Source organism: Thunnus maccoyii, chromosome 5, assembly GCF_910596095.1.
Source record: "Thunnus maccoyii chromosome 5, fThuMac1.1, whole genome shotgun sequence".
Lineage (NCBI taxonomy): Eukaryota > Metazoa > Chordata > Actinopteri > Scombriformes > Scombridae > Thunnus > Thunnus maccoyii.
Window position 1 is genome coordinate 4,891,686 of NC_056537.1, and position 14,955 is coordinate 4,906,640.

General features: G+C 42.2%; 1 protein-coding gene across 3 annotated transcripts in view; it reads left to right on the plus strand.

Annotated features, from left to right (window-relative positions):
• Positions 1-14,955, plus strand: part of spg11 (SPG11 vesicle trafficking associated, spatacsin) — a 34,704-nt gene that overhangs the window by 8,095 nt on the left and 11,654 nt on the right. For 2 of the 3 annotated variants that reach the window (XM_042411781.1, XM_042411782.1), the window contains exons 7-26: positions 491-636; positions 726-855; positions 1,911-2,066; positions 2,171-2,346; positions 2,466-2,642; positions 2,745-2,816; positions 4,023-4,150; positions 5,207-5,382; positions 5,491-5,686; positions 6,976-7,179; positions 7,302-7,408; positions 8,130-8,275; positions 8,514-8,678; positions 9,059-9,125; positions 9,957-10,119; positions 10,303-10,511; positions 10,627-10,735; positions 10,925-11,084; positions 11,429-11,707; positions 13,020-13,220. In XM_042411781.1, the coding sequence (XP_042267715.1) occupies positions 491-636; positions 726-855; positions 1,911-2,066; positions 2,171-2,346; positions 2,466-2,642; positions 2,745-2,816; positions 4,023-4,150; positions 5,207-5,382; positions 5,491-5,686; positions 6,976-7,179; positions 7,302-7,408; positions 8,130-8,275; positions 8,514-8,678; positions 9,059-9,125; positions 9,957-10,119; positions 10,303-10,511; positions 10,627-10,735; positions 10,925-11,084; positions 11,429-11,707; positions 13,020-13,220 (3,167 nt within the window). The remainder of the gene's footprint in view (positions 1-490; positions 637-725; positions 856-1,910; positions 2,067-2,170; positions 2,347-2,465; positions 2,643-2,744; positions 2,817-4,022; positions 4,151-5,206; positions 5,383-5,490; positions 5,687-6,975; positions 7,180-7,301; positions 7,409-8,129; positions 8,276-8,513; positions 8,679-9,058; positions 9,126-9,956; positions 10,120-10,302; positions 10,512-10,626; positions 10,736-10,924; positions 11,085-11,428; positions 11,708-13,019; positions 13,221-14,955) is intronic. The other variant, XM_042411783.1, reaches the window with a different exon arrangement.

Below are 14,955 nucleotides of genomic sequence, written 5' to 3' on the forward strand. Positions count from 1 at the left end.
AAAGATTTTTAATCCGTAAGTTGTGACCCTGTTTTCTCTCTGGTAGCTGGAGGGATGCGTCTTTAGAGGTGCCACTTGGCAAATGAGCTAAAAATATTTTTTATCATGCAGCAGATGGAATATTTTTTTAATCCAGATGGTTAGAAAAGTCTTTGAGGATTCTGAAAATACTGTCAGATAAGCAGTAAATGTTTTTGAATGACCTTCTGGGTTTTTAAAACATCACTGATTAATTATCTTTTGGAGGATCTGATATATGCCAAGACATGAGAGACAGAGGCTGAGGTTAGGTTGTAATTATCTGTTTTTTTATGTCTGTCTTTCTGAAAAAATGTCAGTTTAAATTCTCATTATATCCATGAACTTTTTGTATGTATGTACTTTTTGTTCTCTGCTTCTCTGTGTTAAATATTGTCGTCTTGTAGAGGTGTCTTCATCTAAGTTTAATTCCTGTTGTCTGCTGACACTCGCTGTCTTTATGTGTCTCCAGAGTCCGGCGTGTTCCAGGTCATGTTCTCAGTTTCCCAGCAGGACTTGCTCAGCAGGTTGATGTTGTTCGGCAGTGCGGCAACAGTAGACGCAGTGTGTCACCTGAACAGCTGGGGGCGCTGCTCCATCCCCATCCACGCCCTGCAGGTAGGAAGGAGGCAGCGCTCACCTTTACTGACCACGAAGTGTATCACCACGACCTCCTGGTGACCTCTAGATGGTTTTGTGTTTTGCAGGCCGGTCTGAAGAACCGTCAGCTGGACACGGTGGATTTTTACCTGAAGAGTAAAGAAAATGTCCTGAACCCTTCGACGGCGTTCGGCTCAGCTGATCAGCCGGCAGCCTCCACGCTCAGCCTGACAGACAGTACGTGTACAGACATCATAAACTCTCAATAAAACACTTCTTATAATTATAGTCTGTCCTGCCGCTATCATATGAAACTAAACTAAAGCCCAATAGTTACATTTAGGAGCCAATATCAATATTTTTTAAATATCATAGTTTGAAAAAATCAGTTTTTATTTTTTTAACATAAACATTACAAACAGTTTGATAAGAATTGCTTCAGTTTGGTTATTAAAGAACAAAGGAATAAAACAGTATTATATAATAATACTGTTTTATATATGTTTATATATAGCTGCAGTTTCTTGTTAAGTCAACATATACAGATACTGATATAAACGTGGTTAATTAAAATTAGCAGATCATATTGCCCTTACGAAAAAAGCACATTTGAAATTCAGTCTTTCACATGTGAACTGAGACATTTCACATGTGATGTTGTGATTTTACATGTGTATCTTAAAATTCACATGTGAAAAAAGACAACATGTTTTTAGCTTTACATGTGAAAAAGATAATGTCACATGTGAAGTGAAACATTTCATAAGATGTTGTGGTTTCACATGTGAACCTAAGTTTCACATTTGGAAATCACATGTGTATCTTAAATTCACATGTGAAATGTCCGAAAACCACATGTGCCACTGAATATTTCACATGTTAAAACACATGTGAGTTATCACATGTGAAACAGCACTTCACATGTGATAACTCACATGTGTTTTTTTCATAAGGGTGGCCATTTGGTTGGAACCTACTAGAACATCTCAGAGACATTTTACTACATTGACTAATGTAATCTTTCATTTTAATCATGTTATTTTTTTCTAGCATTTATTTAAAGGCCCTTTTTGTGATATTAGAACATTTATGACTCCCTGTTGTGGTGTCACCCCTCCCCCCATGTAACCCAAGGAATTGATATGAACGGACTGAAAACACATAGATGTTCATTTTTCTACAAATACAAACTTATGCCATCAGAGTAATCAATACAAATCTAACAGGTAGTGGCTTTGATAATTGCAGTTGGGTTGTGTATACTGATATTTTGCTGATATTTGTGTCTGCAGGCGTGCAGGAGTTGTGTCCTGCGTTGGACCTGCTGTGTTCGGCCGTCAGAGACTCAAACAGTGAAGCTCAGAGCCGACAGTTCTCCGAACAGCTGCTCAACATCACCATGAGCTTCGTCAACACACAGATCCGCTCCGTCCTGACAAACACACACCGTAAGACAACACACACACACACACACACACACACACACACACACATGTCTCCGTCCACAGCTGTAGATACAGACTGCAGTTTTAACCCATTTTCATTCATGCAGACGAGGACGCGGACGTGCAGAGCTGCGTGGACGTTCTGGACCGGTACGTTACTGAACTGAGGCGCTACATGAAGAAATTCCCCTGGCCTGCAGGGGGCGACACCTCCAGCACCGACAGCACTGCTCCTGCTGAGGAGGAGGCGCAGGAGGACGAGTGGGAGCTGCTGTCCACAGAGGTGACATTTAGTCACGTAGTTTAAATTTCTGTCTTTGTTTTACTGTTTTTTTTGTGAGGAAAAATGTTGATTCGTGTTCATGTTTTCATCAACTGCATCTATATGTTTGCGTGCTGCAGGAAGTGGTCCGTCAGTCCATCCTGACCAATCAGATTCCCAGAGCTCAGGCCGTCCTGAGGAGGCGGAGCCAGCCGGAGCAGCGGTTGTCGTCTCTGAGGACGGAGGGTCTGCGTCAGGTCTTCTCCTGCCTGCAGCAGCGAGACCTGCAGACCGCCAACACGCTCCTCACCAACATGGTGAGCCTGATTTATACCCTCAATATGTGAATAAAGTTAAACTGACGGGTGACTTTCATCATCGTGATCAAACATTAAACTGCAGATATTTTGTTTTTTCAGGGTTTCAGCGTGAAGCAGCAGCTCCACAGTATCTGCCTCTACACCGACGACAAGGAGCTCAGGGAGTTTGTGGTGAGTCTGGTATTTTACAGTAAACACAAGCTTCTTCACACCCGACAGCATCGTTATTTATTCATCTGTTTAACCGTAAAATACAGTTTAATTCAGCTTTCAGTCTTTTTTGGGGAGACACATTATCCATACAGACCACATTGATTAACACCTGTGTGGATTTTCCATAATTCTTCCTACAAATATCATCCAAATCAAAGTTATTCATATGTAAACAATTTACAACATGTGCTGGTATCAGTGATGCTGCAACATGTAATGACATTTCACATTTCAAAATAATTGATTTGTCTCTTAAGCAGCAATTTGAAGCGAGTTTGCCAAGACAATTTATTTACACAAATAAAAATAAAACATAAAAATATAAATATGACAATATTAGAAAGAGTTGAAATAAGTGCAGAACAAAGATGTCTCATATTTAAATAACTTTGGTGGTGGTATGTGTTCTCTAATGATCTATTTCAATAAGTTTCAGTTGACAGATTACACTTTTTTTTGGAGGTTTTAAGAATTTTTTGTGCTTTTGTTCCATTTTATTAACTCCAAACTGCCCAGTTTTCAAGCTAATCAGTCCCTCCAGGGTTTCGCAGAGTTTTTTTGTGGTTATTGCAGCCAAAAATGCAGCAGCTTTTCTCAAAAATTAAAATCTGTGATGTTTTATCTGCTCTTTCTGTGGTAAAATTAGGAAAATAGGAATCGGGAAAAAGTGCAAGCAAAAGAATATAAAATCATTTTATTAAAACTACTGTAAATGAAGGATCATATGTAATCACTTCCTTTGGTCAAACGCATACTGCATATCACAGAAACAGCTTTATTCCAGGGCTGATTTTTTAATTTATTGTCTGAACATGAGAACGATGGGCTCAAAGTTATATAAAAAAGAAAATACTGTACTTGAGTTCCATTTATATCCTTGCTGAATGTGCGATGTGATGACGTAGCGGTCTGTTACTTTGGCCATGTCATGCAGAAAGGTTGCAGTAATTTAGCAAAATTGCAAGCTCTCGCAAATATTGCAGAGATTTCTTTAATTTGCGTTAATTATTGAGATTGCAAATTGCAGTTTCCTGGAGGGACTGTCTAATGTCAAGTTTTTTTTAAAAGCTTCCTGAAGAGTTGAAATTTCTCCTGACTGCAGCACCTGATTTACTGCTCTCCGCTGTACGTCTTAACTAGCGCTCTGATTGGTTGATTGCTCAGGTTGAGGAGCTGTTGAAGAGGAGTTACTTCCCTGAGGAGGAGATGAAGAGTGTTGAGTTCATCAGGGAGATGGAAAAGCTGGGGTCGCTGCCGGCGTCCCGCTGCCCAGCGAACGCCACGTCACAAAGGTAAAAGATGAATACACTGAATCTCATAACACTGCAAATATACAGCACATCCCGTGGCTATGGTTACCATAGCAACATTAAAGCCTTTCAACAATACAAGTACGCCCTCAACACAGCTCGGTCCACCTACTGTTCACATACAGTCTGGCTCCCAAGGTTCTCTTTTCCGTAATAAACCAATTTCTTAAACCAACAGACAACAAGTACAACAAAAATACACACAACAGCATGTTACTGTATGCAAACATAACTGCAGCTCTCTTGCTGAAATTAAATCATGGGAGACAACTTTCTCAAGCTAAATCGTGATAAATCCGATATATAATCATCAGGAAAAGAAAAAAACATTTGTAAACCAAGTGTTCAGGGCAGCTGAAACTGTTTTTTGTACCAGGCTGTAAACATGTTTATTTCTGCTGTAAAGTTGGGCATTTTAACATGGGGGTCGATGGGGATTGACTCGCTTTTGGAGCCTCAAGTGGCCATTCAAGGAACTGCAGTTTTTGGCACTTGCACTGGCTTCATTTTACAGCCCTGGAGGTTGCCGCTTGGTTTTTACATACATTCACCTCAAGTTTTGGAGCTTTGACCATGTTTAACATCTGACATCATAACAGTTTCGTAATGACAAAAAAATCACAAAAAGCTTAATATGTCCCCTTTAAAAAAAAAAAAAACACTCCCGCACATCCAGAAGCTTTTTTTTAACTTGTTGTGTAAAGCTTTTTATACATAAAGTGTATTAATATTATTATTACTATATAGTTCACTCAAAAACTAGCTGTTTGAGATGATGAAGCACTCAATAGTAAAAACTTCATCACCTCTCTGACCTCTGTCTGAACATGATCATCATCTTCTTCTTTAACTCTAAATCTTCTCTTTATCTTCCACTTTCTGTCCTCTTGGAGTGAGGTCCTGCTGAGTCTCCTGTGTTTAGACGTTTGATGCTTCTGGGTAGAAATGAGGTCTTGACTGTCTCGACTCAAAGAATTTTAAAAAACCTCACTGTTCTCTGAGTTTCCTGGTTCATCTGTCCTTCCTCCTTCTCTCCAGCGTGGTTCAGATGGTCCGCAGGGAGGCGGGAGGTGAGGAGGTTCTGGAGGAGCTGGTGGGACGGAGGAGGTCTGACGAGGAGGAGGGGCTCTGGAGGAATCTCAGACTGGACTGGGTGAGGAACTGGGACCAGAGCAGTCAGACCGCCGTCCTCCTGTCCAGACTCCAGCACACAGGTAGAGACGCTACATCACCAAAAGCAGAACCAGGATCCTGATGTGGTTCTTAAAGGTCTTAATTTCATGATTCTCTAATTTTCTTTCTCCGTGTTTTTGCTCCATCAGATTTGACTTCCTGTGACTTGGCGGTGTTGTGGCGTTACCTCACCGCCCTCCACGACCAGCGCCGAGTGATCGACTGGATCCAGAACAACGAGACCTCCGGCGCCGCCCGGTGGCCAGAGTTAACACCGGAGCTGGTCAACAACAACACGGTCTGCAGCAGCTACATGAAGGAGAACATCTTGGACCTGCTGGCCAGGTACAGCAGCCATTTACTCCAGAGATGTTGAATAAGTTTAAAAAAAATAGAGCAAAACAATAAATCTCTAAGAATCTGTCATGAGAGGAAACAAAGAGGCTGAATAATGAAATGTGCAGGTTTCCAGGTTTTTGCAGAATTTGCACAAGAAGAGAGAAATCAATATTTCCTGGTCTTGGCACCAGGAGGAGACACATCGTCAAAGACAGAAATTACATTTTTCTATGTGTATAAACCCAAAATATTTCATAGTAGAGAAGATTTTTCTCCAGATCGCCGTCCATTGGAGGCTTTTTGACTTTTTCGATGCTGTTATATGTTTGGATGCTGATGACACGGTCAAGAATCTGTCACCTGGTAACAAACAAAAGACAAAAACAAGACATTTGGGGAAGTCAACTTTGGGTTTTGGGAAACAGTGATCGACATTTTTCACCATTTTCTGACAAACAGATTAATTGACAAAATAATCGACAGATAAGTTGATAATTAAAATAATAAGAGAAAATCTATAAACTGTTGATAGGACACCAACTGCAAACAAGGTCAATTATTACTCTTCTATTAAATCCATGAAGGTTTTAAATTTGTCAGATTTTCCCGCAGCCTTGAAACATGACTTCAAAGTTTGTGATGTCATCCCCGTGTAAAGTCTATTTACTATTAATAGTCTAGTTTTGCGGCAGGCGAGCATCATTCGAGGTGAACTGGCGCCATCTTTGAGTCCAGACAACATGAGACATCGTCAAGAACAGCAGCAGAGAGGAAGAGGAGAAACATCAGGAAAGATGCAAACAGCTGAGCAGCAACAACAGACACTTGAAATGTTGCTACACGCCAAAAGAAAGAGGAAATTATTAGAGCTGCAACTATCTTCGATTAACGTGTTTAGCCTATAAAACGTCAGATAACAGTATTTATAATCATTTCCCAGAGCCCAAGATGATGTCTTCAAGTAACTTGTTCTGTCAGTCAGTCTAAAAGAATTTTATTTTCACTTGAAAGAATTATAGAACAAACAAATGCCTCAAAAAATACATCAAACTAAACGCTTGTGTTTGTACTGTCACTGGTGGAGAGTCGCCTCCGTACAGAAATGACCAGTTCAGATAAAACAAAATGTGTCCCATTAACAACAAGCATAACACTCTCTCACACCTGGAAACACCTTTGACCTCTTTGTGCTTGTTGTTCGGTTCGTTTTACTTCGTGTGTGTGTGTGTGTGTGTGTGTGTGTGTGTGTGTGTGTGTGTGTGTGTGTGTGTGTGTGTGTGTGTTTTTCCTCGTAGGAGAGGTGTGTTCATCCCGGAGGAGCTGGCAGACCTGGAGCAGCTGTTGTGGAGGTTGGCTCAGGGCGGAGGGGCGATGGCTTCGTCCCCGCCCGTCCCTCAGTATCGCTCCCCCCTCGGACTCGACCTCCACAGCCTCTTCATCACCTTCTGCCTGGACCGCAGCCTGCAGTACCTGCTCTACAGCTACCTGGAGCACTACAGGTGTGTGTCTGCATCTGTCTGTGCTAGCTATTAGCTTCATTAACAGCTGCTCTGATTGTGTTTCAGTTTTATTCAGTTGATTGTAAAATATACGTCAGTGAGTTAATTATCTGCCTCCACAGGTTGACACCCAGAAACTGTCCCCCGCTGGCCAATCAGAGCCTGTCTGAGAGTCAGCCCTGGTTTGAGATGCTGGTGAAGATCCAGGAGATCACCAGAGACCTGTCAGGTACTAACAGGCTGCTTCTCTAGATGGACTGGTTTTTAATGCAAGTTAGATTTGATTATTTTGATAACATTAAGTTATGCATATGATTTGTTTAGTGGAGTTAGTTTTTTAGTTTAATATAATTAGTGGTGATGAAAAGATTAAATAACATTTCTGATAAGTGATTTATTATTTAAGGTAATTTATGAAGCAAAAATGTTAAAAACATTCTCTGGTTGCTTTTCTCTCTTGTGTAACTTTATAAATGGAATATTTTGGGGTTTTGGACCAAACAACGTTTGAAGATGTCGCTTTGGGAAGTTGTGATTCTGAGTTTTTCACTTTTTTTTGGACATTTTTTAGATTAATACATGAACGAATCAGTGATTAATTGACGGATCAATTGATCATGAATATTACTAGTTGCTGTGCTACTTTATTTACTTATGTTTAGTTTCTTGCTATAAACAAAATGTTTATAGCAAGAAAAACCTATTTCAATGTTTTGGTACCTGACTGTTGTTTTAAGACAGACTTGAAAAATTGTGAATCCTTTAATCGATTAATTGAGGAAATAATCTGCAGATTAATAGATTATGAAAATAATCATTTGTTGCAGCCTAGTGTTATTTATGTAGCTACACTAAGTATACTTCACTTTAACTTAACTACACAAACATCCAAACATCACCAGAGTCTGTTCCTTCTTTCAGACTGACTGAGTCTCTGTCTGTTGTTGTAGACCCAGGACTGGTCTTCCAGGCCAGTCTGACCAGTGCTCAGGTGCTGTTACCAGGCAGTCAGGCGTCTCTCAGCAGTCTGCTGTTAGAGGGACACAGTCTGCTGGCCCTGGCTGCCATCATGTTTGCCCCCGGAGGAATCGACCAGGTAAACATCAACTTTAATCTCACCTGTTGACCAGGACCTCTGATCCCACCTGGTTTATCTCAAATGTCCATATGTGTCTCTGATTCTGCTGTAATGTGAGACAAGCTGAGAGGATTTCAAAGATTTAATTTATCCATTTAATTTGTCTATTTTAGCTTTTATTGAAGGGCTCCGTTATCTAACTAATATACAGCACGATGTTCAGGATGATCTGTATATGTGCGTCCTGTGTGTGCAGGTGGTGGTTCAGGGTGAAAGGTCGGGCAGGTCGGAGAGGACGGTTGACCCTCAGCTCCTGAAGATGGCGCTGGCCACCCACCCCAAACTGAAGGCCGCCCTGTTCCCCGCCGGGCCTCGAGGAAACAACCAAACCTCTGATGTCTCCGTCTACCACCTGCTGCAGGTAAACTCACACCTGTCGGCCTGTAGCGGGCTTTAATGTTGTTACAGTCAAGACAAGTCAAGTCAATTTTATTTGTATAGCCCTAAAAAAAAAACCTTCAACAGGGAAAAAATGTAAGAAACCTCAGGAGGAGCAACAGAGGAGGGATCCCTCTTCCAGGATGAACAGACATGCAATAGATGTTGTGTGTACAGATTACAGAAATACAGCAGGATGACAAAACGATAATGGATTTATAATATATATGAAGAATGTGATCAAGAGAATGCAACTTCCAGATGCCGCAGAGACATATACGACCTGAATAGAATGGGAATAGAGTGGATATTTCAGTGAATTTGAAAGTATATAAAGTAACTGTGACTTTGTGTGTTTTCCAGTCGCTCCAGCCTCTGGACCCGTCCAGGCTGTTTGGCTGGCAGGCAGCAAACACCCTGAACTCCACCGGTAAGCTCTGAAAACAAAGAGGTCATCAGTCATGTGACTGTGCAGCCCAGCCTGAACCACCTACTTAAAGAACATTTCAATGCATGTGTGGTCCTGGTTTAATCTGAACTGTATGTCTTCAGATTCTGGTCTTGTTTTATGTAGCTTTATTAAAGTAGTAGTAGTAGTAGTAGTACAAGTAGCAGCAGCAGAAATAGTAGAAGAAGAAGCAGCAGTAGTAAGTTATAGTAGCAGTATTAGCAGAATGAGTAGTAGCTGCAGAGGGAGAAGTGGTAGCAGCAAATAGTAGTCAAAGTAGTGTCAGCAGTAGCACCAGTACAAAGTACTACCAGCAGCAGTAAAGGTAGTATTAGTAGCAGGAGTAGAAGAAGTAGTGGCAGCAGTAGTACCGATAGATGTAGTCGCAGTGGTAGAAGAAGCTGTAGTAGCGTGTTTAGTAGAAGAAATAGTAGTAGTAGTAAATGCAGTAGAAGGTGGTAGCAGTAGTGGCAGCAGTAGCACCAGTAGACCAGTAGTAGTACTAGCAGTAGAGATAGTATTAGTAGCAGCAGATAGTAGAAGTAGTGGTTGCAGCAGCAGCAGAAGTAGCAGAGGTAGTAAATAAAAGGTGCAGAAGAAGAAGTAGTAGTAGCAGGATTAGCATTAGTAGTAGCACCAATAGAATTTGTATCTGCAGCTCTTTGTAGAAGTAGTGACAGTATTAGTATTAGAAGTAGTGGCACTCTGATAAATATTTGATATAGTTAAAATCCAAATAAGACAAAAATAGAGCTTTAATGTTGAGTAAACCTGTGCATTAATTTTTTGTGGGGTGGTGGTCTGTCTCCATAGAAACGACGGAGCTGCCCCACTTCTCCAGCCCTCACCTAGTCAACAAGTTCGCTCTGGTGGAGAACCTGGACTACCTGTACTACCTCCGTCATGGCCGACCGTCCTTCGCCTACGCCACCTTCCTCGTCCAGCAGCTGAGCGGCTGCAGTGACGTCAAGCTGCTGTGAGTACGACACGCTTCTCTTCCTTCATCTAATCCTATGAGACGTGCTTAAAACAATGGCGTCCAACCTGGAGACCACGAGATAAATTCATAGATGGAACAAGAAAGATAAAATGTTGTTCTGCTACACAACTTTAGTAACGTGTGTGTGTGTGTGTGTGTGTGTGTGTGTGTGTGTTTCAGGCTGCAGCAGGCCTGGCAGCAGGTGTACAGGTTGGCCCTGCAGTGTTTTAACGTGGCGTCCGTGGCGTCGGCCGTCGTTTGTTTCTGCGAGCTGCTGGGAGTCTGCAGCCTCAAGCCGAGAGTCGACATCAGAGCCATGAATGTCATCCTGCAGCACTGGAGCCAACACAACACACACACCGCTCCCACACAGCATCTACACACACTGGGTAAACACAACACACACATACACACACACACACACACACACACACACACACCGACACAGCATCTACACACACTGGGTAAACACACACAGTCATCCTCCCTGCTGACTCTTTTCAGTGTCTAAAGGTGTAAAGCTGGTGGAGGCGGAGCCCGGAGCAGCGGAGGAGCTGATTGGCTACCTGGAAGCTGCAGTGACAGACAGTCTGGAGCAGAAGGGCATCGGGAGGTAAGCCCCGCCTCCAACCTACTGATGTCATCATTAGGGTCGCAGAAGACACGCTCGGCCGCACCAGAAACAGGCAGAACAGAATTTACATGCATATTCTTGCAAAGTGTTTGATGCTGGGTGTTTGGTTATGTGCTGCCTACTGAGAGTGTGTGTGTGTGTGTGTGTGTGTGTGTGTGTGTGTGTCAGGTCGTCCTACGAGGCGGCTCAGGAGTGGGCGTTGCCTGTACAGTTCTGTCAGCTCCACCGTCTGACTCTCAGCTCTGTTTACCCCGTTCACTGCGCGGATGACGGGCAGTTCATCCATTTCCTGTTGTTTGTCCAACTGCACAACTTCCCACCGCATCAGGTGAACACACATCTCCACAACATCCTCCAGATTAAAGCTGTATGACATAACTTTGCACAACAGCACCACCATGAAGCTTACTCACAGCTTACTCCCTTTTTAATGACATATGTATTAACAAAAAAGGCATCACTTCCTGTGCAGAACTGCAATATTACACCAGGTCTTAAGTTGAGCTAAACGCTTCGTTAAGCTTAACTTCATATTTTACTGTTAAAAACTCATCACATAGAGCCTTTTCAACCTTTATAATAAGTGTCTAATTGTTGTAAAATATGAAATATGTGTGTTAAAAGTTAAGAAATAAAAGATAATCTATACCTTCTGCCTGCTGTCTTCCCCAGGTGAGGTCATTGGCGGCTCAGTTTGGCCCCGCCCTCCAGGCCCACCTGAGCCTGGCGTTTCAGGACCTGCAGGTTTGCAGTCAGAGGAGGGGCAGTGGTGCTGAGGAGCAGACTGGGTCTCTGAACACAGTGGAGGCCCCGGGTTGCCCGGAGCACCCCAGGGAGCTGTTCCAGGTGCTCCTGCAGAGTCAGGAGGAGGCGGCGGCCTGCACATACCTGCTGCAGGAAGCACTGGTGCAACGCTGCCCGACGCTGGCTGTACTGGCTGCCTGTCAACAGGTAAACTGATTAAATGTACAGAGCGACTCCTGCTACTCTACAGTAACACTAAAAGGTTGTGCACAGTTGCACAATTATGAAAGAAATGCTAATCACTGGATGGTTTTTCCAAGATTTTCTGTGTCATTTAGTGGTAATTTGTCATTTGATTAAACATACCTTAATTTTAGAATATGCACCATGTGAGTGCTTTTTTTTAAATTAAAATAAAATTGACATGCAGTGAACCTTTTTTGCCAGCTATTTGACTGTAAGTGTTGGATCAGACTCAGTAGTGGCAGATACACAATATTAAAGCACTTGGATTGGGATCAGGGCCAGAAAAACTTGATCAGGACATCTGGAGTAAGAACAGCTTATTTGAGTGATCTTATGATGTTGTCAAACGCAGACACCAACACGCCCCTCCAGCTGGTGTCAATCAAACGCAGACACGCCCCTTTAGCTGGTGTCAATCAAATGCAGACACCGACACGCCCCTCCAGCTGCTGTTAATCAAACACCGACACGCGCCTCCAGCTGGTGTCAATCAAACGCAGACACCGACACGCCCCTCCAGCTGGTGTCAATCAAACGCAGACACCGACACGCCCCTCCAGCTGGTGTCAATCAAACGCAGACACCGACATGCCCCTCCAGCTGCTGTTAATCAAACACCGACACGCCCCTCCAGCTGGTGTCAATCAAACGCAGACACCGACATGCCCCTCCAGCTGCTGTTAATCAAACACCGACACGCCCCTCCAGCTGGTGTCAATCAAACGCAGACACCAACACGCCCCTCCAGCTGCTGTTAATCAAACACCGACACGCCCCTCCAGCTGGTGTCAATCAAACACAGACACCGACACACCCCTCCAGCCAGCAGAAACAAAAAGCATTTCTGATATTTCCCCAAAAATATGTTTTCTTAATTTTAATTGATAAAAAATATTACAAATATGTTTTAAAAACGTGTTTGGGGATGATTAAATGTCATTTCAGTTGAACTTTAAAATACAAGGATCTTGCTCCAGATGGGATTTAAATTACTGGAGAACCAGCAAATTCACTGAACAGTAGGTCATTGAAGCTGTAATTATTACCGGGGTGGGGCTGAAAAATGACCAACGGAGGCGCTGCAGACTGGAATAAAATCACTGACCAGCACAGTTAATGTAAAAATCATCACACCTCCCCTAGAGAAATAAGTCCAATCTGAATGGGCCTTAAAACTAATATACGTTTTTATCTAAAGACTTAAAATCTGGTGTCAATATTAACACTGTTTATGAGGTGTTTCACTGTGCTGTCACTCCTGTTTGATTGACAGGTGCCGGAGCTGCTGCCATGCCTGTGTGTGTGGGTGCTCACCTCCGTCGATGATGTCACAGCTGAGGAAGCCACCTCCCACCTGTCAGAAGCCCCCCAGCACCATGAGTGGACCCTGCATGACCTGTCAATCATCTGGAAGACGCTGCTGGGGCGGGGCCATGTCAGGCCACTTCTACGAGGCTTTGAGCTCTTCCAAAGGGTAAAAACCTGAGAAAAATTAGATAGTAGTATGAGATCAAAGAAAGAGAGTGAAAACATCAGATGAGTGCACCACAGCGTACCTCTCCTCTGTCTGAAAATGTGAAGGTCACCTGTAAATGTGAAGTTATCTATTTTCTATAAAGAGTAGAAGGTGTTTGCACGTCTGACTTATAAAGGTCAGGTGCCTGATGAAAGAGTCATGAAACGTGGTTCAGAAAGGATTATACACACTGGATTAGAGCTCCCTCCTTAATACTATACATAATACAGTGTGACATTTCCAGTCTCTGCCAGCAAAAAACGGCTTTCCTCACAGAATATATCATACAACACACTTTCACACTCGTACTGTTGTATGAGATACTATTAATCCAAAGAGAAGAGAGTCCTCGTCCTTGAAGCCTTTTCTCTTGTAAAAGTGAAATATGAAATAATAACATTAAAGCCGAACATAAATCCCACATTAGTGTATCTTGTCTATCAGTCTCACTCTCCTGTCAAGCTCTTGGAAACTATCTTCATTATTTTCTCCAGCAGTTAGCATTTGTCAGACTGTCGTTTTATCTTTTTGAGCTCTTGAGTCCTCGCTGTGTTTCTGCAGTAAAGACGTCGTCATGAATTTATTTCCTCAGAGGCAGAAAAACACGTTACAAGAGCCTTCAGAAACTCCTGCAGGTTAAACTGAGCTAACCAAACACTTTAAGTGCTGACTGACTCTAACAGCTGCAAGAAACTCACTAGCCTAGCAGCATTAACGCTACAAACAACCCATAATGCAACACTCTGTAGGAGCAGCAGTACTTTCTCCATTCAGGAAGAATCTCTAATGTTGTGAAGAAGGGCTGCAGCTAACAATTACTTTCAGTGTTGATTAACCTGCCAATTATTTTATCAATTAATTGATTGTTTCATCTATAAAATGTCAGTAACTATTGAAAATTTAACGTTCACGTCTTGTTTTGTCTGAGCAACAGTCCAGAAACCAAAGATGTTCAGTTTACTATCACGTGTGACAAAGAAAATTGTCAAATTCTTATATTTAAGGAACTGGAGCCTTTTTCCTTTAAGAAATACGGTTATTTGATAATGGAAAAGGTTGCCAATTCATTGTCGATTGACTAATCAATTAATCAACTAATCATTGCAGCTCTATTGAACACATAATCGTCTCATCCTCAAATATAAGGTGACTTTTTTACGTAATATCTGGAACAAAATATCATCTTATATTCGGGCCAAAACGGTATTCCATCTTTTCATTTGGGAAAAGTCTTTTCATGACTGAACCTTCAGGGGTTTTGTCAGGTTTTATCAGCCACATGAATGTTTAAAGTAAAAACGTATAGTTTTTCCCAATGTTGGCTAACATTAGCCACCATAAGCTACTGTCATACCAGACCAAATAAAAGGTGGGTTTGTTTGCATCTGAATTGAGGAATGTGACGTCACCTCTTTCATAATGGTACAGTACCAGTCAAAAGTTTGGACACACCTTCCCTTGTGGCTGGTGCTGTACACAGTCTGACTTTAAGGTCAAATGTAACATCAGGTAACATCTATATTGGGATGTGGTTGATTCTTTCCAGTTGGTTTTATGTTCTTGTTTTTGATTAATGTGAATGTCAGATTATTATTGCATAAAATAAAACAGATTCAGATTTAGTGCGCAGTAACGGGCAACTAATATGCAGATAAGAAGTTCAAGTTATGACTGTTTGACATCTTTAATTCGG